Raw genomic sequence first — 25,341 nt, forward strand, 5'->3', positions numbered from 1 at the left:
TTTCTTTATATCATGCCTGATGAGCAGGGCTCATGTTGGTAGGTCCCTTCCTTACTCCAGTGCAGAGAAACACACACTTGAATTTCCTTATTGCACTATTTCTGATAAGGCAATAAAGTATGACATTTAAGTTTTTAAAACAAAATCAAAACAGAGGAAGGAAAAGCTCATTTAGTATCTTTCTTCAGTTTAAGTTAATAACTGAAAATGAGCTATTGGGGACATAACTGGTGTAACTAAAGTGAAAAGCAGCTTATGGGTACAGGTTACATGGTAAGAAAGCTTTATTTTCTCTCATTCTCCTTTTTCAATTCATTATCTAATAAGCACCCATTGTGCAGCAAGCACATTTCAGCACCTGAAAACCTTTCGAGTCAACTCATTGTAGGCAGGGGTGGTGATTTTGTATTCTACATTTGTACACAGAACAACTGCTCAGTGGTGTTATAAGGGAAGTTAGGCTACAGTGCTCTGAAGCATAAGGTACAGAGTGCTATTAGGTGGCTACTGCATTCAGTAAACTTTCAGCCAAGAATATGATCAATTTCTTAGAGGTCATGAGTAGCCTAAAGCCAAACAGATCTGTCTCAATACCATTTTCATGGTAAGAGATACATACACCTGCTGGTTGAGAGAGAAGGGACACACCCTTCTACACCCCCCGAAACATTGTGTGATCCTCACACCAAAGCCTTGAGCATCACTTCAATAATTCCTCTTGCCCTGTAATCTAACAAATGAGGCAGTGATCTACTCATACAGCTACAAAGATGAATGGCTCGCCACCAAATTCACCACAATATGCTTGCCACGGAGAATGACTACCAGACTTCACTAATCTGAGACATTCACTTATTTCTAATCTCCAACCCTTCCACTCTAGGAGAAGGGAGGGGCAATGATGCTAGAACTATTTGGCAATGCACTAAACATCCAGGTTTCACATATTATCCTTGTGGATCGAAGGCTCTTTCCGGGTAACGGATGAAAAGCTGCTGAGTCCAGATGGCAAGACAGGTAGGTGCACAGACTCTTGTACCACCCAGCGTATAAAACGGTATGTCAGAGAAAAGAGGAATCCAGGCTGATTTACTTCCCACAGTGAATCTCTAGTGCAAGACACAACCAGAGCAGTTTGATTAGTCTCTAATTTAAATCAGAAATTGTAGCAAAGGCTCAAAATCTTTGAGGTCTGCCTTGAACTTCAACCTTTTGATCTTCAAACGACAGAGACACAGCTCTTCAAAACCCTCCATGGGGCTGGGGGGAGAGACAGAAATTAGGTCTAGCTCCAAAAAGTTTAAGGCCAAAATATCTATTAGTTCACCCAACTCTTACCTCTTGCATAGCACAATCCACTATCAGCCAGATATCCCCATATTAAGCCTAAAAACTTCAGTTAGACTAACTGCGTGCAACCAACAGAAAATAGGAGGAGACCAAAAGGTGCTATAGTCATGGAAGAACAGCTAGGGTAAACAACTAGGATCATTAATCCTCAGAAGCTCCTAACTTCTTACAACAACTTTGGGTGACCACCACAGTCTGCTCTGTATGAAGAAGAAACAGTGGCAGCGTTGTCTTAGGGTTATTGTACTTGGTAGATTTATATGTTTTCAACAGCACCATCCACTGCAGAGAGTTATTTCTGAACAAAGCTAATACAGGATCCAGGATATTTTCAATGCAGCTAACCTGAAGTCTGCTTCAGTCTCTATGTCCATTACATTACACTCACAACATAAAGGTCAAAATTAAAGTATCTTACACATTAGGAATGGAAAAGCAATCTGACTCACCAGAAGAGCTGCCTTAAATCTCCACTGCTCAGCAAAACTAAAAGGAAGGAAATGACAACTTGTGCAGAGAACATGCTTTATTGAGAAGCAGATACAGGAATAGCACATTCCACCACAACAGGGAAACAGGGCTTAGCTTTTGCACGACTGGCCTTCTTCCCCCATTCCCAAGAGTGTCTCCTGCCAGATGGTTCCAAGGTATGTCTTTAGCTACAATGGAGGATCCAAGGGCACTTGGAAGGGATCCTCAGTAAAGCCCACAAGGATATAAATCCTGTCCAAAGATCCATTTATTTATGGAGGCAAAGAAAAAAAAGACACAGCCCCCACCATCAAAGGGCCCACAGAGAACTTCTCCACACTGGGAATGGGCAGTGATTAACAAGAAATTGCCCTTATTTATCAGCGCATGGTAAGCGCTTAATTTCAGACACCGCACAACAAGAGACCATAGGAAGGATCTAAATGCAGCTATCACTCACCTCATATCATCCCCTCAGAGGAGATATATAAGAAATTCATGACACGAGGACAGTGGTTATACTTGAAAGCCATTTTATGGAGATTTCATTTGGTGGTACAGAGGCATGGGAGTGTGTGTGGAGGGGGTGTCACTGTTGTGCTACAAGAACAGGCAGGATGTACTGTCAGTAGGAGAAGCAACCATCCACACAGCTAGCGGAAGCTGCTGCTGATGCACAGAAGGTACGCTTTAGACAATCCAACAACTGCTGATATTGTTTCAGACACTTTCTGTGGCTGTTTGGACAAGGTTATCAAATATTCACCTGAAATTAATATTTTATTCCTTTAACATAGACAGAGTCCCTTCAGAAAGCTACAACTGAAAGACTGTTTTAGAAAAAAACATGCTGAAGTACAGAAACAAGTTTAGTGTATACGTAAAGGAAACCAACTCCAGCAACAGGGAACCAATAACATCTGACCTAAGAAGTCTGTTAAGCTGCCATGACACTCTATTAACCTCAGGAGAGCCTGCCACATCCACAAGGGGTACTCTAACATTATATCAAATAACAGTGCTCTTACACTATTAATCTTGGCTCTTCCAAGATAATACCAATGACCACACCACTCACTGGCAGATGCAGGTTTGGGTGTACAATATTAGCAATCAGTTTTTGTTACATAAAGACCTGGTATATTATATGGGGAAGCGCTCTTTAAAGAGGTGTCATGCTGTCTTACTGAAACTAATGGATACATGGGGTAAATTAGTTCATCAGTTAGGGTTAGTTATAAAGAATGCTGAAGACAGTATACCGACCACATGTTGGCAATTTCTTCAGGTGCATACTTACAACCCCTTTCCCAAATAAAATGTTAATAGAATAATGTGGAGAACAGATTTATAGACCATGTTCAAAGGCCACAGAAGTTGTTCTGTTGGTTACTTATAAAGCATAGTGCCTGCAGAAAGGAACACCAACAGATTATAGGACACAATACAACCTCACTGGAATAAGAACATGAGGGTAGGACCAGTGACTGGACAGGTACAGTACCAGATATCAGAACTCCTTGGGCCAGTTGCTGCCAGGAGCTTCATTTGGGTCCTCTACAGATCCAATCCTTGCAACCTCACTGAGGCCGAAACATAAAGTTCCTCAGAACCAATGTCTGTGGTGTGCACAAAGGTCTGGACCAGAACAGTACCAAGGGGACCTGATCTTCCTGGAGGGTACTGTACCAGCCAATCACAACAGCAACAGATACAACAGAGATCCCTAGGGTACTTCCTACTGTTGGGGTTCTTCATGGGCTTCTGAGGTGATGGTCAGTTAAGTTCCCTTGGGAGGAGTCCATTTCAAACAACTGGGATCCATTGTTTTATTGGTGTTCGATCTTTTTGCCTCTTTGGCTATCCATTCGTCAATCAAATCCTGAGAAAGCACATAAAAGGACAAGTTAAACCAAAGAGAATATCTAATGTGAAATATCCATTGACAACTTACAATGTGAATTCAGCACTTTGGAGATGACTTGCCCACTACCTGCTTGAGATGACACACCATGACTAAAATAGCCCATATTACTTTTTGGTACGCCAATGATAACATAGGTTAGGCAGTCTTCATCTACAGGTGAAAGCCCCAGGAAGCAGGGGAAAAAAAAATAAATAAAAGAGCCAGCAAAGAGGGGAATTGGGTTTGTGGATTTACTCGCTTAAGATTAGCGATGGAATTTCCCTACGCCAAAAAAACCCACAGATGGTGATTTAAAAGTAGAGGATTTATACACTAGGAGCGAGAACAGCAAAAAAAAAAAAAAAAAAAAAAAAATAATCAGATTGGAGACTCAACTGAAACTTTTCACATATTTTGTTTCACTTTACGATTAGAAAGCTCCATCACCAGAATCAAAGCATAAAACCCAACACGGTGCGTAGGGAATGTTGATTAAGAGGGTCCATAGGATGTTATCCTAACAAAGAAAACTGTATGTAAATGTAAGAAACCACACAGGCAGATGTAGCCTTCAGAACTTTTACCTGTCTCTTTAACACCAGGTGTTTTCCCTTCCAGTACTTGAGCATCTGAAGTGCCTGTAGAGTGCTAACAATATCAACAGGGTTCACTGCAGTCTCCTGGCTGATTTCTGAAAAACAGAATCACAGTCCACAAGATAGAAGGCAGCAGGCAAGACCACCAAGGAATTCCCTCCAGATTACAGCTGTCATATCTGCTTCATTCTCAAATACAACTTCATGTTAAGCTATACCCACCCTTCATATTATTCACAAGATGCCTTGCAAATAGTAAGATCTTTTAAGTTTAATGCCAATACTCGCTCCTCTGCTTCAGCTTAGGAAATGGCTAGGGAAGCTGTGTCATCCAGTGGTAAGAGCAACTGCACTGGGGAGTCTGTAGTACATTCCCAGCTGTGTGACCTTAAGCAAGTGCTTTAATTTCCTCAACTGTGAAACAAGGACAATTGTTATTTCCCAAAAGATGGCTGTGAGGCTTAACTGTTTGAAAGCACTTTGGAAAACCTTAGATGCTATACGAATCGCTAGTAATTAATTTTACATATTTTACATCTATCACTTCATATATTCAAACTATTTTAGCAATCTTGCCTTAGCCATTTTTTCCCTTTTGAAATTAATATTTTAAATTAGCAATGTATTTCACCCCTTATAGAAAGTCACAACATAAATCATCATCCACCTCCCAGAAATCTCTGTAGCCCATAAGGCTATGCCACAACTTAACTGCTATGTTTTTTTGCAGCAGAAAACTATAAAGATTTACTGATTTGTCACACAAACATCAATTCATACAAAGCCAAAAAGACAGGCAAAGTAGCCTCATATTCTCCTGATATGAATATTTGACCCTCCTGCCCATCAACACCAAATGTTAGAAGAACACAACTTGGATCTATTTGGAAGGATCGAAGGAAAACTCACTACCCATGACAAATAATGCAGCAATGAAAAAAGAGCTGATTTTTGAATGCAGGCATGAGCTAAGCAGCAGTCCATATGCCTCCTGCGTTCCTATTAACTAGATCTGCATAGCATCAGGGATGTAAAACCTTCAATTGTATCTAATTATTCAGTCTTGCTTTTCTGGAGAATGAGCTGCAATGGAGAGCTGCTCAGAATGGTGCTGCATTTGAAGCTGCTGTGTTGATCCCTACTGCTCACTGTCTTTCTTTTTATAAACAAACATTTAAAAGCATATATAGGAGTGCTTTGTGAATCTTCAAACACCAGGAACTTAGCTTAATTTTAAAAATTGTGAAGGCAAGACAGCAAAATAAAACTCACCATAACAGAGTCTAGAAAAGCTTCAGAAAGAGAAACTCACCAATGAGGGTAAAGTGTACTAAACATCAATCACTGCAGGTCTGGGGTGAAAGGTGAAGAACAAAGAGCACAGAGACAGTTACCAACAAATTCCCTAGAAGTTTTTTCAGCACTAGAACATACCTTTGATAGAGATCTCTTTGCCTTGGAAATTATGCAGATAACGAAGAAGAACTTCCTTCCAATAACTACGGTAGCTGATGAGGCCCAAGTCAGACAGTGGTCGTTCTGGAGAACCAACTTTTTCTTCCACTTTGGAAAGTAGATAACCTGTGGGCAAAGGGTGGCATTTATTCATAATACTCCAGTCTCTCTCCTGTCAAGTCTCTCCAACTGCACAGATTTGTCACCAGGGACAACATGCATGTTGCATAAATTCATCAAGAAACAATCTAGGTCTGCCTCCTGAATACCACCTTATGTGTAGCACTAGAAAGGCAGCTCAGAAGTCTTTTCCCATACAGACAAACCAAGAATAGTTTGTTAGGTGGTGAGTAATTATTCAGTCCAAGAAATGCTGCTGATTTGTATCAGTATTAACTGAGACACATTTGAAAAGAGCCACAAGAGACAACTGTAGAGATTTTGTCAACATAAATTTCCATACAAGGAGTAACAATATCTGGATGTGAAGCATGCCAAAGTCTCTTCTCTTGATTGGCCACTTCTGCACCCACATCTCTCTTACAATCCTGCTGAGCCAGCCCACTGATGAACATATACAAAAGGGTGTGCTCATCAGCTCTTTAGGGAGTCACTGACGCTGATACACTATGTAAAAACTTGGTTTGATGGAACCTTATCTGATTTAGCTTCGCATTTCTCTACTGCTCAAAAGGACAGGGCAAGAATAGAGACAAAATCTGAACCCTGGATTTGTCTCTTTTCACAGACACTTCTGTAATATTTTGCCATAAAACTCTTCCATATACTTACTGAAATCAATGAGCATTTTGCCATAACCCTGCCTCATGTACTGGGGCATAGTCAGGATACAAGACACATTGTAGTTGAGAAAAGAATTCTTCTCCTGAAAACAAGAAGAAGGACACTGGATCACCAGGACTCAATCTGCACAAATGGCAAGTACATCACTGTTGCGAAAGGCCAAACAAGGCAACACAACTGACATGATATAAGTGGAGTGAACCAGCAATGTAGAGCCAGTCTGACAGCTAACTTTCAATATGTGCTTTCTCCACACCCACCAAGATGGCTTAGAGTTTATTCTATATCAATTATTAAACCAGGCATCCACTCTCATGATTGCTGAGACTAAGAAGGAAAGCAAAATTATCCCTGTCATGAGAGACTGCTCATTTAAAATAGCAGCAAGGACATTAGACTAGTGCTGCCCCTTCAGTGTCTGTTCTGAATCCTACAGCCTTCTTAACTGCACGTGCAAATAAAGTCAACACTACATCAGAATAACATACTGTTGGCACTATCGAACAGTTTAGTAAGGGAAGAGACCATTAAGACAATGTTATCCAAAGGTCAATACAGAATTTTTTAGTATTCTGTCCAGCCATAATTTAGGTGGCTTAAGAGACAGAGCTTCCAACCCTCCCCTTGGGAGACTATTCTTCTGTCTAATGGTTCTCATTTGTTGCAATTTTTACTGTCTTAGGGCAACTGTACCATAGAAACCACATTTAACTAAAGACAGCTAGGAAATATGCTTCAAAAAGATGTAATACACAGTAAGTAAAAAACCTAGACACACTTCTATTAAAGTGGTGACATGGATGTGAAAACAAGGGACAGGACTGAACAAGAAGACCTGACTTCTACCCCAGAGTCTGACACTGACATGTGGTGTGGCCTTGGGCAAATCATTTCGTCTTTGTTCCTCTGTTACCTTATCTATAAAATTGCTATATTTTCCTCATCTTAAAATGCTTTATATTAGAAGCGTTAGCTATTATTTGAAAATTATTCTAGCAATCAGAGAGGAATACAACTCCATTTGAGACAATGAGATCCTAGCTAACTTGTACACAAGGGATTATGAATTACTGTTTAATATAAAGTCTCTTTGCAAGTTTGGCTTTGCTAGCAATTAGGAAAGCTACAATAGCAAAGTGTCTGAAAAACTTTGGTTGTTTAGCTTTGATATTTTAGATCTTCCCGGACATTTTTTTAACTCTGATGTTGGGACATGAAGCAAACTGAGATGTGAGGGCCCGCACAGAGGATATCCATCTTATGCTATGGCATTAGTACAAGATTTTAAGTATACTGGGAGTTGATTGCTACTGACCTTGGAGAAATACCCTATCAGGTGGCAGCCAGTGTTGTCAGCTTCAGTCATGACATAGAAGAGGAAGGGTTCAACATCATAATAGAGAGTCTTATGGTCCAAGAAAAGCTTTGCCAGCAGGCACAGGTTTTGGCAATAGATCTGGAAGCAGAAGGAGAATCTAACACACCTGTTATCATGACCCAGCATCTCTGAAAGAGAATCCTTTCCACTTTTGAAAGGATGGGAACTGTAACAAAATAGAGTAGATCTGTTCCTCCTCAAAACAGTTTCATTCCTAGCGATTGCAACAAACCCCCACAATATACAGTTTCCAGCAGGGCTTCAAAAGGCTCTCCTCCACAGCAACAGTTCTAGTCATTTGGAGGCAACTGTATCACTTCACTAGACTAAGGCCTCATTTATACCTTCCATTACTCACTCCACGACAGCGGGCTTCTCCTCTGAAATTTATAGCATTTATCACTGAATGTGAGACATGTAATGGTGGCATGAGACCAGGAACTGAGGGTCCTCATTAAGGCTCAGAAGAGGAAGTGAACATATAGTTGAGAGATGTTGCTGGACTAATACTTATGTGTGAACAAGCAGATGGAACCATGAATGTGCAGGAGGGCTGAGAAACAGCCAGAAGATGCAGATAAATATTATTCAAGCACAGTGTTGGAAGAACCCATCTAGTGTATTAAAGATAACTGCGATCATTGTGAGAAGAGGTAAACCAGGCACTAACACCCCTTCTGGGATCAGAGGGAAAGATGCTAATATTCCCTGCTCCTCTACAGTGTAAAGCAAGCAACATATGAAGTGCATTAGAAAGGTGAACCCCAGAAACAAGACTGTGCCACCATTGCAATTTGTTACCTTGTTCTTTTTCCCATCCACTTCGAACACCGAAATGGAGCCTTTGCGATAAATTTCGTCCCCTGGTGGATGTTTCCAGACACATTTTGCCTGCAGGAAAATGACAGGAAAGATAAGTACCAGAGAGATAGTCACGTTAGTCTGTAATCTATCAAAACAAAAAAGCAGTTATGTTGTACCTTAAAGACTGACAAAATAATCTATTGGGTGATGAGCTTTTGTGGGACAGACCCACTTCTTCAGATAAGAAGTGGGTCTGTCCCACAAAAGCTCATCACCCAATAAATTATTCTGTTAGTCTTTAAAGCGCTACATGACTGCTTTTTTTGTAGTGAAAGATAAGGTAACAATACTGTGTTAGCAGCTGCTTTGAAGGCAGGGAAAGTGAAATAGCAACTGTTCCTGGCAGGGAAATCCTGTTCAGCTTCAACAATAAACTGGATTCCGACCAGCACCAACTCCTACTCCATTGGGGTCCATCCAACTGACCCAGGGATTAAGATAATCTGAAAAAAGCGGTCTTCCTGTCAAAGTGGTGCACAGCTGCGTTTTCACTCAGCACTTAGTCAAGCAGACTCCAAAACAGACTATTACAGCCCAAAACAGCTACTGTGTTTTGAGAAGTTTTCACCATAATTTCAATCTGTAAACTGAGAGAATCAGATGACCACTAAGGACCTTACCATGTGTCTGCGCAATATTGTTTGACTCTTCATGTATTTGAGACAGAACTCGCACATATAGAGGCGTCCCAGCCGAGCATACTCCTCTGGATATGGTGAATGATACCAGGTGTCTAGCTCATAACGGCCAAAGGCGATTGTTTTAATCATGTTGCTGCCTTCTGTGATCTGGCCCTGAAGCCGCAACTTCTCCTATCAGCAGAAGAAAGAGGGAATGTAATAAAAGAAAGAGAAAAATAAACGCTTATGTCCTTTTTTGAGCCTCTTCCACACCCATCCTACAAAACGTAGAACCACAAGGAACCCTTCCATGCTTACCCTCTAATCTGATACATATTAACAAGTTTCTTTTCATGCTGAGATGGCATTTGATCTTCAGGACCTTGCATCACTAAATCTTACTTGATATTATGAACTTCAAAGCCAATTTACCCTCCATACTATCTAGTTTCTCATTCCCACAAAGGAAAAAGGGCAACTGATCATTCAGATCAAGGTGGCCCCAAGCTACCATCACAGACCATCAAAATTACTTCTGAATCAGCTTGCAAGGGTGGGAAGAGGCATCTCAAGAAGCCCTTATCAGTCTAGCTTAAGACAGTTCTGATCTTCAGGATGGCAGTGAATAGGCTGACCTCCTGCAAAGCATTTCAAGCTCTCAACTCAGTCAGTCCTCAACTACTATTTCATTGTGTGACAGTATTGTCTATTTTGCCCAGAAATACTTTGATTTTCTCTGACACGAGGAAAGCTGCAAAGGAACACTTGATAAATTGGACTGAATCACTCTCGTCTCAGAGTTCTTGCCAGCATAAATGCTGCAGACTGGGAACATTCAGCTCTTAGAAAAGCAAAGGCAGCTGTTATCAGACATGTTAAGGGCTAGGAGTCTCACCAGGTCTTCAGAGGCCCGTGCTTGTGCTCTTCTGAAAAGCTCGAGGTCATACTCGCTAGTCAGGTTTTCCAAGAGGGGTTCTCTGGTGTTGCCATATGTTTGTCTGTGTTCCTGAAACAATTAAGTATTAGACACTTTCAACCACTGAGTGATCTATCTATGCCAACCGTGGGATACTGAATGCCATGGCCTTTTTAGCCCAGCACTCTGAAGAATAAGTGGAAAGTCAAGTCTCCAGTTGCTTGTGGTCTACTGGAGAAAGGAACTAAAGAAAAAAGTGCTGCCATACCATGTACTTTTCTTTCTGCTCTTTGGTTAGTCCTGCGTTCCTTTTCTTCCTCAACTCTGCTACTTTCTCTTTGTACCGCAGTTGTCTCTCTGTTGGCGCCTGAAAGAGGGAAGTTGGCAACAGCTGACGCACTTCACTTGCTTCAGACACTACCCACAACCTTTCAATTCTAAAGGACTCAACCATTCATATGTTCTTGCCTCCATCAAGTCTTTCTCCCAGAAGGGTATGTAGAATTGACTGCACATCACTAATAGTTAGAGAGGGCAACATGAAATCACAAGGCAACATAAAGTAATGAGCGGAACATGGTGATGTCATTCCCAGGATCCAGCGGCCTGCACTGGCAGCGCCTCTAGACTTTACAGTTCTACTGTCCCCACTGTGTCTTCTGTATGGGAGTTGTTAAAGACCTGCTGGCTGTAGGACTGGAGGGTGGAACAGCCCCATGGGCAGGAACAGCTGCTGGCACAGGGTGCTGGTTCCTTGGTGCAGCGGTACCACATTCCTCTCCTTTGGCCACAGAAGCTCTTTGGAGCAGAGGCCTGCGGATCAGTGGATATCAATTTCTATCTGTGGCTATCTACATTGGCAGGTAGAAATTTGTATGTGCGCAGGACACTACAGATTTGTCAGGAAATGCACATGCAAAGAAGGGACATTCTTTATTTCTATCCCAAACTCATCTGCTTCTTGTTTTGGGACTGATGTGTACTTGCAGAGAACATATTCTGTCTCTTACAGGTTCTATCATGTGCACAAAACAGACTCAGTTCAAACTTGTTACAAAAGAGACAAACCTAGAACTGAAATCTAGTGTCCAGAATTTGAGAAGCATAGACCACTGAAGGCTCTCTCTTTGGTTTAGCAGAAGGTAGACTGACCAATGCATTTCTGTAGAAATGCATTTGTCCTGCATCTCAATAAGTACATATAGTCAATAGTTACTTAGAACAGCCACATCTTATTTTCCACAATTGTAACAGACTATGGAATGTGGCTAGCAAATGTCCAGTAGTTTCATGAGAAACTAGGGTTTGTGCTGCTCAAAACACTCATCTTGTGATTATAAAGGACTAGCCCATGCACAAAAAAATCAGAGATGGAGGATAAAACTGCCCAAGGACTAGCTCAAAAGCCCATCTCAAAGATCCATCAGGGAGAAGAGCGCAACAGTTCCAGACCAAACTGAGGTTTCACACCTGGAATTGTGAAACAATGTTTATTTAGAGAATGCAGCATACCTGATGTCTGGTGGCATGCCTGTTGTTGTCATCCTGTCTGTGGGACAGCATCCTCTCCTCAATCTGTTTATCTCGACTCTGGGCTCTCACCTGGAAATCAGAACGAATCCCTCAAAGTACCCGAGGAGTCTTTTTCAGGTCCCCCTTGAATTGCAGTATACAGAATACACATTGTCACACAGTTATGTGCTGTTGTTTCATATCTGAAGTGAGACTACACTTGGAGCATAACAACTGTCTATTTAACCCTAGGGTATTAATGACAGGCCTTGAAATCTTGTACCACAAAAGCCGAATGAAAACAGAAGAAGAAAAGAGTTACCTTGCACTCATCTGCTGAGAGATTATGATATAATGGGCATCCTGATATTGAGAAGTGTCTCTCATGCTTCCCTGTTAAGTGTCCTGTAGAGAACCAGGGGAGAAAAATCTTACAATCAGTAAAAAGAGCCAATGATTAAAGCATCTTTAGATCAGGTGGTTAAACACTATGGCTGTATTTCAAAAAGAGGCTAAATAAATGTATTACCAATAAAACAGGATGAAAAATCTCATGATTCAAGAGATAAGCTGTAGGGACCAAAAAGGAAACCCAAATAAACACTCTACACCACATCATCATGTTAGATCACTTTCCTTCCTCATATCCTGCTTCTTACCTCAAGGACCCTCTATCTTCCCCAAGCCTTCATGTTGATGACCCATTTTCTTTCTGATAGATCACTTCCCTTCTACATGTGATCATTCCCCTTGTACTCTCACCCCTCTACTGCAAGGTGCAACACTTCCAACAAAATTTACTAGGATTGGAACCAACAAATTTCATTGATGTTCCACCCAGAATACAGAAAGACATCACTGTAGACAAGGTTTTATCATTTTGTTTTAACATGAATTTACTGCTGTGGTGCCCTCTGAGGTGTTTGGCTTCATCCATAAGGATAATCAGAAGGCTGCACGAGAGAGAGTGAGCGAGCAAGCACAAGAGCGTGCGCATGCGTTTGTGTGAGAGAGAGAGAGAGAGTGCAGAGACCACAGACCAGATAAGGACAGAACACACCCAGCCACGTTTATTGGAGAGCAAAGAATAACAACTGTTGTCAAGTACACTCTACTGAACCACTGGGCGTATGTACTTGTCACAATGTAATGACTCAGTAAACGGAAAATTTCTACTGCCCCGTAGGTCATACAAAGACTGTCCCCCTAGACATCACTGTATATACAGATACAAACAAACCACACCTCTCTGCTCATGTATCAGGTGGCCACCCTCCAAGGCTAGATACCACCTATCAACCTGTACCTCATGGTTTGATTAGATCATCTATCATGCTGTCATTTTAGACCCTTTTCTGAACCTGGGTCTGTATCTGTTGGGAGTTGGTACCAATGTCTTTTTTAATAAGCTGGTGACACCTTGTGATTTCAACCTATGATCTGTGCCAATTATTGTTCTGCACCTCAGCCTCCTACCAATTAATGTTTTGTACTTTCTGCCCTGTTGTGTCAAGTTCCATTATCAGAGGCTTGCCTTCTGCTTACAGCTTAGCTTTATTTTATGTTAGCCATGTTTTGTTCATTGTTGCTAGGCCTCAGGTCTCAAACCAGGCCCGTGCTGTATGGGCTTATGCCTTCATCTTACTATAAATCACGTTTGTCCACAAAGCAGGCAAAGTTCAGACAGCAGCAGGACAATCTACCTCCACACCATTCTGCCTCAATATTGGCACACTTTGACCAGAAAGTGAAAAAAGGTATTTCAAACTCCACAGCCCATTCAGTTGCTCTCTTTGCTGAGAAACTATTAAAACAGGACAAACAAAGTTTGTGTAGTAAGAAACTGAAGCAAGATCAAAATTATATCCACATATGCCAAACAGCGGCATGATTTACTACTAATAGACTGGAGCTCAACTACTGGCCTAGGAGTTAAAAAGATTTCATAGTCTATCAATTTTCCACAAGCCCAGCTCTGAAGAGAATTTAGCAGAAATTCAGAGCTTTTTGTACAAGTGGTAGTGCATGTTGAGAACTCCCTGGAAACTGGCAAAATCAGCATTGTAACCATCCATTCTCAGACTTTTGTTCTCCACACCATCCTCAATCATTCTGGTCAAAAGAGATCCCTGGAAAGCACGTACTGTTGGTCTGTTCCATTCCCCAAAAGTGGTTTTCTGCTTCGGTGACTCAACAAATACCCCAGTCCCAACAAAGTGCATGCTTCTGAGACACGCAACTCCACCCAGTGAGGTTCTCAACCCTATGAAACATGGGCCACTGATCCCAATGTCAGAAATGGAAGGGAGATGAACTAATCTTGGAGATCACTTTACCCAGGGAGTTGCAACCAGGAGTGGGACACTTCATGTTGAAGTTGTAGCTTTCATGGAAGCGGCGGCGCTTGGGGCGATGAGACAGGTCACTCCCAGAATCCTTCATGGACATGTCCTTGGCAATGCTCTCATCATGGGACACATTTGGACTGGATATGTCTATGTCAGACTCCGAAGAAGGGGCATTCCCAGTTGGGGTGCGTGGTGGAGACTCATCATGGTCCACTGCATTTTTAGTATCTGAACAAGAGTTGAGACATTACAGATTTGCAAGAAGAAAAGGTTACGAAGTAATTAATTGATTTCACAGGACACACAGCCAAGTGCTGCAAACCCTCGTTCTTAGAGCCTTACATTAAAAGCTTTGTCTCAGAGGGCTGGTCTCCAAGAGAGAGCACATCCCCCAGCTGACCACATCCCCAAAGTACTCCAAGCCAAATCACACCGCCATACCTCTATCAGAAAAGTCGACCACTTGCTCTGTTTCTGATCCAGACGAGCGGGTCTGTCGTAGGGGGTATTTTTTTGGAGTAACAGGTGCTGGCTGTTGTTGACTGCGGGTCACCCTCCTAGTAGAATATGCAGGCTCCTCTGTGCCAAAGGATGGAGGATTACGAACTGGGCTGGAATCTAGTTTAATAAAAAAATACAGTTTAATGGAGACCAACCACTGCTGATCACTAAACATCTTTAATCATCAGATGGAACACGCTTGTTTACACAATGCATCCTGGCAATGTCTTTATTCCTTTCCCTGGCACGCCTGTGTTCAATGAGAGAAAATAATTAACAGGCTTAATTAACTGAAGGTGTGGATTCACTATAATTCCCTTCAGTATTAAAAGCAAGGGTACTGTGACTGGCCAGCTGCATTTCATTGGACTAGGAAGAAAGGGATTTACCCTGAGAACTCTGACTGAGCCTAGCTGTGGAGCGGGTCACGCGGGCAGATCGTCGTGATGTGCCATCGCTTTCAGAGCTGTCTGTGTGTTCAGGATCTGTAGAGAAATCGGAGTCTTCGGTTCCATCTGAGCTACTGCCTGCGTTCCTCTGTAACACCACAGACCCAGACATTAGCATAAGAATGAGTACTTCTACTCTTAACTTATATTAATATTAAATTGAAGAGAATATTTGATACTAGAAAGATTATTTCAATAGACAAAAAAACCCCAAAACTAATGAGACTTAGGTAGTTGCCTTCGGAGGAAAGCTCACTTTAATATGATAAACATGAGATATTAGATAGCACCATCCATAATACAGAATTTTTGCAAACTGATCGTGTCTGAAAAACTATAAAGAACACAAATTTAATTTTGTGAAGAATGTACTTGAAGTTCCAAGCAGTTCAGATATTGTCTTTGTAATTTAACACAAGTTATTTCACACAGACTACCGTAATTCTGGGCATTCACTGAACCATACACATATGTAACATTGTTTACCTTTGAAAAGATACCTTTACCATTGAAAGCATGCTGCAAGAAAGTGAAACAGTGGAGCCAAGACCCTCTGTATCCTAGTGATGAGCAAGCCTGGGCAGATTTAGCAGCACAGACAAGAGCCCAGGTCTACAAATATCATGATCAAATAACCATTCGCTTGCCCCACTGGGGCAGGCTTTGAGACCCACAGTAGGAAAGATGTGAAAAGCAGCCCAGGACAGATTGCACATGCAGAATTTCATGCCACGGCTGGTTGATGAATGCAGGTGTATCATGCTTTGTCTTCCAGAGGCTCCTATATACAGGAAGTCCCATATATACACCGTGAAGTGGGGAGAGAAGGAAGATGAAGGAGCCCAAGAAAATCTGAGGAGGTATGGGGTAGCTGATGAAGTCCACCAAGAGAGAGCTTTGGCAGTCCACAGTGGTGCGGTGTAGAGGGGGACAACGGGGGAGAGGTGAGCTAAAGCAGTGTTTGGGCAGTAGTACAGCAGGAATAGCTAAGCAGCCCAGTGTGGATACGTGTGATAGAGCATGAAATCCGTGAGGAGAAATCAGGCAAGGCGAAGGAGGGCACCTCGACAGCCGCCCGGGGAGAGCGGAGGCGGTCGGGCCGGGTGGGTAAAGGGGAGCATGGCGGGGTGCTGATGCGCGAAGGGAGGCAGAGAGAGCAGCAAGGCAGTTCGGTGTGAGGTGGCTTGGGGAGCACGGGGCAGCGAAGGCTGCTCTAGAGGGAAATACAGCAACCTGAGGGGGCAGGGCGGGGGAATGGTTCGAGATATCGCGGTGAGACGCGCTGAAGAGGGGCACGCGGGGGCTTGCCAGGCACGGAGGAGCAGGAGGAGATGAAGGCGGGCGGGCGGCCGGTGAGGAAATCACCCACTACGCCCTCGTCTCGGCCGTGGGATACCTCTTACATCCCCGCCGCTTTGTTTTGCGCTCGCGGGCTTACGATCGCTCCCTCCGCGCGCCCCACCGCCTAGTCCAACCAATCGTGATAGGAGAGGGGCGGGGCGTATAGTAACTCTCACCAATAGAAACACGCGCGAGAAAGAAGCGCGGCCCTACGGCATGACTGACGAGGTACGTCTGCCAATCAGCATGCCCCTTGCTGCCACAGACACAGCCACTCAGGGAAGACAGACTGAATGGGACAGAAGGGAGAGGGAACTGGAGAAACAAGGCACGCGTGGGAACGGCCACAGGGGGCGGAGACGGGCAGCCATGAAGTCCAATCAGTGCCCAACTGAACCATGAGGCGCAGCCAATCAAAGACTAAATCTACAAGCGCTGTCCAATGAGAAAGACGAGAGGGCGGGACGTGCCCTGAGAGCGGGGGAGGGGAAGACGCGACCGTTGAGCCGATGAACGATAGCAGCTATAGCCAATCAGGACTCAGCAGGCTTTAACGGGGCACCATTCAGGTTGCAAGATGGGCGGGTGCAAGGGGCTGAAGGCCGCTATTTTCACTCGGTTTTCACGGCTGGAGGGGGCTGTTCGGTGGGGAGAAATAAAGGCAAAGCAGATCTCACCCCCTCCCTCTCTCCAGGGCCTCTCCCGCCTTCCCGGCCCTCTACGCACCTTCCTGCGCGGCATCCGTGGTGGGGGCGGGGGCAGCGAGGGCGCTTGGTCTCCCGTGCCCCCGGCCCGGGACGCGGCGGTGGCCGCCGCGTTAGCACCGCTGGGCTCCGTGGTGACGGCCGTGTCGCTAGGTCTGTCTCGCTGACGGTCGCTGCGCGCCAGGCCGCTCCTCCACCGCCCCCAGAGCCCGTTCCCAGCCAGGTCCCTCACGCTTCCGCCGGGACACGATCCACACCCCTGTCACGTGACTCGCATCGAGCCTCACGCTAGCTGCCGGCGCCATCTTGGATTCGGACAGGTAAGGAGTCAGGCTCGATTAGCGATGAAGCTGGTGGTGGCCATTTTGGATGCGGGCCCGGCCTTTTCCGAGGGCAGGGTTACCCGCCATCTTGGTTCAGGGCATTAAGAAGGCGCCGGCTCTATGGAGGCTTGACGTTCGAAGGGGCGTTTGGAATTCGGACACGATGCTGCCCAATAAGGCCTGGTGTCTCTGAACCCCTGAGCCGCCATTTTGGCTGCTGGCAATAGACCTCCGCTGGTTTAGCGGTGAGTATCGCTGATTTGCCTTTGGGGCACGGGGAGTTAGGAGGGTCCCACGCCGCCGATGCTCCACCAGGCCCGTCTCTCTTCCTGACCATCGGGGGCTTATGGGGCTTCCTCCTTGGCCCCTCCACACGCAGCTCGGATACCTGCTGTTGAGGTGGGGGTGAGGCAGGGGACTGGGAAACATGGCTCTCGAGTCCGTTTCTCTCCCCGCCACCCAGCGGGGGATGGCAGCGCGAGCGTGGGGGCTGGAGCGGATTGGAGCCTTAGCTACTCTTCACGTCACAGCTCACAAATGACAGCGCGCTCGGAGCTCGGTGAGCCGGCGCATAAACGAGCCAGTTTCAGGGTCTTAGAATGGCCCGAGAATTATGTGTGTTCATTACTATTGGGAACATCGCTGTTAAAATCACATACGTGCTTTTGAAAACTTTGCCCATCGTGACAATTTGGGGTGAAATTTTGAATAATAAGCTAAGAACCTCCAATTTCCCCATTATTTTTAGCTTCTGCTTTTCCTTACTCTGGCATTGGGATGCTGTGTGACATTTTCCTATCTTTCAGATGAGGCTAATAATACTTCCTATATGGATTTTTAGGAATGACCCATTAATTTAGCAATATGTCTAAATGAATAAGTTAAATCTATACTATTATCTAATAATTATTTTGTTAGTCTGTTGCAAGCCTGAGAAAGAAATATTCTAAATAGAAAGTTTGGGTGTCAGTCACAAATAATGTCAAATTAAAAGAAACAGGGGACATGTTAAATTTTTAAAATTGTAATTCCTTCATCTCCTGCTTAGCTAAACAGATTTCTAATGGCTTTGTGGAAAATAGTTAATGAATTAAAAGGTTATTGTAATGTTTGATTATCCCCATAATAATTTATAATGTTATGTTTAATTAACACCATATGGCTTTACAAATATCTCAAAGTGCCTTTAAAAAAACTCATAATAGTCTTACGAGATGCTGTAAATAAGACCAGACCTCTGCTAGAAATGTTTACCATTATAATAAGGTGTAGGGGTGTGACTCTATGGCATTTTAATACAGGTTAAATCTCTCTAATCCAGCACACTTGAGACCTGACCGGTCTGAGAAGTTGTTGGACCACTGACGGTCAATATAGTCTAGCAGCATTACCAACACTTCTGCTGCTTACTGGGCTCTTAGAATGTGTTTGGGGTAAATTACAGCTAAATAACAGGACAGGACCCTGAGAGCCAAAACTGGTGGTTGCAAACAAACTTTATGGGACCAGTGGAAACTTGGCCACACCCATGATAAGGGGTCATCTGGCAAACTTAAACTCATGCTGCATTACAGATTTTATTGGATGTGAGAGTTCTGGATTAGAGATGTTTATGTAGCTGGGAGGGAAGGAGTGGGGCTGTAATCCAGGGAGTTGGAAATCAGTTCTGAGGTGCATTGGCTGAGCTGTATAGTAAAAGTTTGTTGTGCCTGTACGTGTGATGCTTATTTCAGACTGTAGTACAATCTCTCTCTCTTTCACTAGCACAGTGACCTTTTAAAGACATATTAGGGATTGGGACCATGTTTGGGGAGGACTTTTGCCTATTTCCTTTTGTTTTTTGGCCATTGTGTTTTGAACTAAATTCCCTTGCAGAGCAGTGGGCTGGTTCAGAAGGAGGACTCTTTCTTTCTGTGTTGAGCGTTTCAGGAATTTCCTTCTTTACCTAGTAACAGAGAAGGAGCTGTGTTAGTCTATATATTATCAAAACAAAAAAGCAGTCAAGTAGCTCTTTAAAGACTAACAAAATCATTTATTAGGTGAGCTTTTGTGGGACAGACCCACTTCTTCAGACCATAACCATACCAGAACACACTCAATATTTAAGGCATAGAGAACCAAAACAGTAATCAAAGTTGACAAATGAGAAAAAAAATTAAGGTGAGCAAATTAGAGAGCAGAGGGGTGGGGGCGGGGGGAGGGAAGTCAAGAATTAGGTTAAGCCAAGTATGCCAAAGAGCCCCGATAATGTCCCAGAAAATTTGCATCCTGGCTCAAACCACGTGTTAATGTGTCGAATTTGAATATGAAAGAGAGTTCAGCAGCTTCTCTTTGTAAAGCAGACTGGAAATTCTTCTTCAATAAAACGCAGACTCTTAAGTCATTAACAGAGTGGCCCACTCCATTAAAATGTAGACTAACTGGTTTGTGGATCAGGAGTGTTTTGATGTCTGTTTTGTGCCCATTAACTCTTTGAGAGAGTTTGAAGCCTGTCTAATATACTTTTTTACCTAATATTGGAATAAGGCATTTCTGGATATGTCATTTCTGGATTGACATGGCTTTTCCACTAGATGTCACTGTTTGAAGCAATTTATTCATCCTTGTAGATATGAAAGGGTTGGATCTGATTCAGTTATCTGCTGTAATCAGATTAGCTTTTATCCATGAAGGAAAAACATTTGTGGCAGAGATTCTGGGGATGGAGCCCTGTGGTCCCTTATAACCAGGACTGAAAATTAAGAATTTTCTGGAGTAACTTTTTGTTAAATTTTCAGAAGCACCTAAATGGCTTAGAAGCCTAACTTAAATTTTCCAGAGTGACTGAGGATCCTATTTCATTGAAAGGAATTGAGATGTACTCTCCAAATCTTAACAGTAGCAGCAACTGTAAGAGGTGAAAGGAAAAGCATTCCTGAAAAACAACCTGACTAAGAAGAAAAGTCAGTCTTCCTAATATCTAGAGAAACAGTGCTATGTAGTGGTTAGGATAGAAGACTGAGTTGAACGAAACTGGAGTTCTGTACCTTGCTCTGTTTACAGGCTTGCCAAATCATTTAAAGATGTCTTAGATTGCCCACCCATACAATAGGGATAATACACACCTACCTTAACAGAGGTGTCCTGAGGCTTAGTAAATGTGTATAGAGCACTTCACAGACTTCAGTTGCAAAGTACTATGCAAGAAGTGTTGTGTTATTCTGCCTTGTTAGTTGCCATGATGGGGTTTATTTTTAGTGAGAGATTAAGGGGTCACTTGACCGGCAGCAGTACATTTAGGTGAAGTAGAAACAAATGATTGCACATATCCATTCCATTAGAGAGAGCCTGAGCCAGAAAGAGAGAGAGAGAGAGAGCCAGAATGAGATTGTAGCAGCTTTTGGAGCAGTACCTGTACCCTTTACTACCTTGTGCTGCTACATTTTTGATATAAAGATCTTGGCCACCCCACCCAGACTCTTCTCAGTTCCTTCTTACCATTGTGATTGGTAGTCAGAGCGCATCGACTTGCTGCTGCAGGTTTTCCCTTTGCAGGAAAATTGCCTTTTGTTCTGTGAATAGTAAATGGTATTTGCTAGTGTTAGTTTAGTATAGGTTTTCTTTGTTGTTATTGGAGCATGGATTCCCTCTTTTCACTGGGTATCAATTCCTAGTATTGGAATATAACTTGTTCTTTGGGTTTTAAGCCTTGTTCAGGCCACAAGAAACCTGTGCCATTGAGTGACCCTCATTCTGCCTGTCCAAAGTGCCTCAGAGAGGGTCGCATTCCTGACTGCTGCCTGATTTGCAGGACTTCAGCCCTGGACAAAAAAGAACGGAGAGGTAAGGCTGTGTCATGTACTCTTGGATACTGCCCTGTGTAGGTCTTTGGGGTTAAAGGACCTGAAAGGTTAAAGGACTTGAGGAGCAGATATCAACCCTCAGGCCCATCAAAGAGGGTGAAGACTTTCTGGATAGAAGGCAACAGATAATACTGCAGGAACAGCAGACTCCCCAAAACAAGGAGGAGAACTGGAAGCATGTTACCTCCATTAGGAGAGAACCAGTTCAGATCTCTCCATCTCCAGTGGAGTTAAGTAACTGCTTTCAGCTTCTCTCCGCAGGTGATACAGCAGAGATAATTGGGGCTGATACCTCACAGGGATTGGATCTGAAAGAGTCCCCATGGTTTCTAAGGCATGGGATATGCAGCCCTAGGGATGGGAGTTCTATGACCACCACCCCTAAGAGAAAAAGAGAGGTGGTGGTGGTCGGGGACTCCCTCCTAAGAGGAATGGAGTCATCTATCTGCTGTCCAGACCTAGAATCCAGGCAAGTTTGCTGCTTGCCTGGAGCTAGAATCCAGGATATTACTGAGCCCCTGCCAAAAATTGTTAAACCTGTAGACTGTTACCCCTTCCTACTTCTCCATGCAGGACCCAATGATGCAGCTAAGAGCAACTTTGACAAGATCACAGTGGATTATGTAACCCTAGGAAGGAAGATCAAGGAATACGGTGCACAAGTGGTGTTCTCATCTATCCTCCCTGTGGAAGGAAGGGGTCTGCGTGGGGATCGTCAAATCGCAGAGGTAAATGCATGGTTGCGTAGGTGGTGTAGCAGGGAAGGATTTGGTTTCTCTGACCGTGGGATTCTTTTTCATGAACAGGGATTGCTGGGAAGAGATGGGATCCACCTCACAGAGAGAGGAAAGAGCATCTTTACAGGCAGGCTTGCAAACCTAGCGAGGAGAGCTGTAAACTAGGTTCGCTGGGGGAAGATGACACAAGCCCTGAGGTAAGTGGGGAAGGAGGAGGGAAGAATCAAGTGGGTTTCCTGGGTGAAGAGGAGAAAGTGGGCCAATCGGCCACTTCTCTAAGATGCTTGTACACAAATGCCAGAAGCCTGGGGAACAAACAGGAAGAATTAGAGGCCCTGGCACAGTCGAAGTATGAGGTGGTTGGAATAACAGAGACTTGATGGGACGATATGCATAACTGGAGCACGGTAATGGAAGGTTATAAACTGTTCAGGAAGGACAGACGGGAGAAAAGGAGGAGGAATTGTGCTTCATGTGAGGGAGCAGTATGATTTCTCAGAGCTCCAGTATGAGGAGGGAGAAAATTCAGTTGTGTCTGTGGGTTAAACTTAGAGGAGATGTTGTAGTTGGTGTCTGCTATAGACTGCTGGATCAGGGAGATGAGACAGATGAGGTTTTCTTCAGGCAGCTACGTGAAGCTTCCAAAACAGGCCCTGGTTCTCATGGGAGACTAATCATCCAGACATTTGTTGCAAGACCAATACAGCAGCACACAGACAATCCAGGAAGTATTTGGAGAATGTGGGGGATAACTTCTTGGTACAAGTGCTGGTGCACACAGCCCCTGGTCGGTTCCAACTTAACCTACTGCTTACAAACGGAAGAACTAGTAGAAGAAATAGAAGTGGGAGGAAACCTGGGCTACAGCGACCATGAGATCGTAGATTTCAGGATCTGGACAAAAGGAAGAAAGGTGAGCAGTACCATACAGACCCTTGATTTCAGGAGAGCGGACTTCGACTCCCTGAGAGAACGAATGAGCAGGATTCCTTGGGAAACAAAGATGGCGGGGGGGAAGAGTTCAAGAGAACTGGCAGTATTTTAAAGAAGCCTTACTAAAGGCAGGGGAACAAAGTATCCTGCTGCATAGTAAGAAATGCAAACATGGTAGGCAACCAGCTTGGCTTAACGGGGAAATCCTTAGTCAGCTTAAACTCAGAAAGGATGCATGCAAGAAATGGAAACATGGACAGCTGACTGAGGAGCATAAATATACAGCTGGAGAATGCCGGGCAGTAATCTGGAAAGCAACAGCACAACTGGAACTGCAGCTGGCAAGGGATGTGAAGAGTAGTAAGAAGGGTTTCTACAGGCATGTTAACAATAAACCAGTTATCGGAGAAGGTGTGGGGCCATTACTGGATGAGGGAGGTAACTTAGTGACAGATGTAGGAAAAACTGGAGTACTCAGTGGTTTGTGGTGTGTGTTTTTGTGTTTTTTTTTTTTTTGCCTCAGTCTTCACGGACAAAGTCAACTTCCACATGACGGTCCTAGACAATGCAGTATGGGAAGGTGGAGGGCAGCCATCTGTGGGGAAGGAATAAGTTCTGAGCTATCTAGAAAAACTAGATGTACACAAGTCCATAGATCTGGATTTAATGCACCCAAGGGTACTGAGGGAATTGGCAGAAGACATTGCTGAACCTTTGGCCGTTATCCTTGAAGACTCTTGGAGATCGGGGGAGATACCGGATGACTAGAAGAAGGTTAACGTAGTGCCCATCCTTAAAGGATGATCCAGGGAACTATAGATCTGGTCAGCCTTACCTCAATCCCTGGGAAAATAATGGAAGGAATCCATTTTGGAGCACTTGGAAGAGGGGAAAAGTGATCAAAAGTAGCCAACATGGATTCACCAGGGGCAAGTCCTGCCTGACCAATCTGATTAGCTTCTATGACGAAGTAACAAGCTCTGTGGACATGGGGAAGTCAGTGGATGTGATATACCTTGACTTCAGCAAAGCTTTTGATAGGGTCTCCCACAGCATTCTTGTCTATAAGTTAAAGAAATATGGATTGGATCCCTTGACTATAAGATGGATAGAAAGCTGGCTTGATGGTCAGGCCCAACGGATAGTGGTCAGTGGTTCAATATCTAGATGGTGGTTGGTTTCAAGCGCAGTGCTGCAAGGCTCAGTTCTGGGGCCAGTGTTGTTCAACATCTTTATTAATGACTTGGATGAGGGACTGGATTGCACCCTCAGCATGTTTACTGATGACACAAAACTAGGGGGAGAGGTAGATATGTTGGAGGAAAGAGAGAGAATCCAGAGTGACCTGGATACATTGGAGGGGTGGGCCAAAAGAAATCTGATGCTGTTCAACAAGAAGAAATGTAGATTGGTGCATCTGGGGCAGAAGAATCCCAAGCATTGTTACAGGCTGGGGACTGACTGGCTCAGCAGCAGTACGATGGAAAGTGACCTAAGGGTTATAGTGGATGAAAGGCTGGATATGAGTGAACAGTGTGCCTTTGTAGCCAAGAAGACTAACAGCATACTAGGGTGGATTAGGAGGAGCATTTTGAGGAGAACTAGAGAAGTCGTTATTCCCCTCTGTTCAGCACTGTTGAGGCCACATCTTGAATATTGTGTCCAGTTTTGGGCCCCCCAGTATAAAAAGGATGTGGATTTGCTGGAGCAGGTTCAGCAGAGGGCAACAAAAACAATTAAGAGGCTGGAGCACAAGACCTATGAGGATAGGCCGAGGAATTTGGGCTTGTTTAGTTTACAGAAGAGAAGACTTAAGGGGTGATTTAATAGCAGCCTTCAACTTCTTGAAGGGGAGCTGTAAAGAGGAGGGTGAGAAACTGTTCTCTGTGGTGTCAGATGGCAGAAAAAGGAGTAATGGTCTGAAGTTGAAGAGGGAGAGGTGTAGGTTAGATAATAGGAAAAACTACCTCACCAGGAGGGTGGTGAAGCATGGGAATGCATTGCCTAGAGAGGCGGTAGATTCTCCATCCCTTGAGGTTTTTAAGTGCTGGCTGGACAAGGTCCTGGCTGGGATGACTTAGTGGGGGTGGATCCTGCTTGAAGCAGGGGGCTGGACTAGATGACCTCCTGAGGTCCCTTCCAGCCCTGTGATTCTGTTGGGGGACACACCAAGTACTCAGCATCAATGAAAACTGCTCCTTTGGACATAGCTTCTGAATGTTGGTACTGATCCCTACCCTGGTGTCCAGAGAGAAGCATAGAAGATCAAATTCTAAGAGCAGATGTTTGAC

At 44.0% G+C, this 25,341-nt stretch overlaps 2 protein-coding genes across 4 annotated transcripts in view; one reads left to right on the forward strand and one right to left on the reverse strand.

Moving 5' to 3' along the window:
- Nucleotides 1–1,869: 1,869 nt before the first annotated feature.
- Nucleotides 1,870–17,437, reverse strand: KAT7 (lysine acetyltransferase 7). The gene is made up of 15 exons (XM_074979361.1): nucleotides 17,238–17,437; nucleotides 15,111–15,258; nucleotides 14,662–14,838; nucleotides 14,209–14,448; nucleotides 12,195–12,277; nucleotides 11,873–11,962; nucleotides 10,629–10,727; nucleotides 10,340–10,450; nucleotides 9,445–9,636; nucleotides 8,762–8,851; nucleotides 7,898–8,038; nucleotides 6,571–6,664; nucleotides 5,758–5,904; nucleotides 4,312–4,418; nucleotides 1,870–3,703 (listed from the first exon to the last, which is right to left on the reverse strand). Exons 1-15 carry the CDS (start codon nucleotides 17,250–17,252, stop codon nucleotides 3,602–3,604), a joined length of 1,836 nt encoding a protein of 611 aa, XP_074835462.1. The 5' UTR covers nucleotides 17,253–17,437; the 3' UTR covers nucleotides 1,870–3,601.
- Nucleotides 17,438–17,449: 12 nt separating this feature from the next.
- The window catches only part of FAM117A (family with sequence similarity 117 member A), a 57,997-nt gene continuing 50,105 nt past the window's right edge, over nucleotides 17,450–25,341 (forward strand). The window contains exons 1-4 of one of the 3 annotated variants that reach the window (XM_074979364.1): nucleotides 17,450–17,535; nucleotides 21,225–21,360; nucleotides 21,954–22,108; nucleotides 22,187–22,314. In XM_074979364.1, the coding sequence (XP_074835465.1) occupies nucleotides 22,298–22,314 (17 nt within the window). In that variant the 5' untranslated portion in view covers nucleotides 17,450–17,535; nucleotides 21,225–21,360; nucleotides 21,954–22,108; nucleotides 22,187–22,297. Of the gene's footprint in view, nucleotides 17,536–17,649; nucleotides 17,784–18,078; nucleotides 18,098–21,224; nucleotides 21,361–21,953; nucleotides 22,109–22,186; nucleotides 22,315–25,341 lie in introns of those variants that run through there. The other 2 variants (XM_074979363.1, XM_074979365.1) reach the window with 2 other exon arrangements.

The sequence above is a fragment of the Carettochelys insculpta genome, chromosome 28 (genome assembly GCF_033958435.1).
Source record: "Carettochelys insculpta isolate YL-2023 chromosome 28, ASM3395843v1, whole genome shotgun sequence".
Classification (NCBI taxonomy): Eukaryota; Metazoa; Chordata; order Testudines; family Carettochelyidae; genus Carettochelys; species Carettochelys insculpta.

Excerpts from the sequence above, each read along its gene's own strand:
- KAT7 (XM_074979361.1), bottom strand. Across the intron at positions 9,637-10,339 it reads CACGGGCCTCTGAAGACCTG|GAGAAGTTGCGGCTTCAGGG; the intron begins GTGAGACTCCTA and ends TTCTGCTGATAG. Across the intron at positions 5,905-6,570 it reads CAAAATGCTCATTGATTTCA|GTTATCTACTTTCCAAAGTG; the intron begins GTAAGTATATGG and ends CTTTGCCCACAG.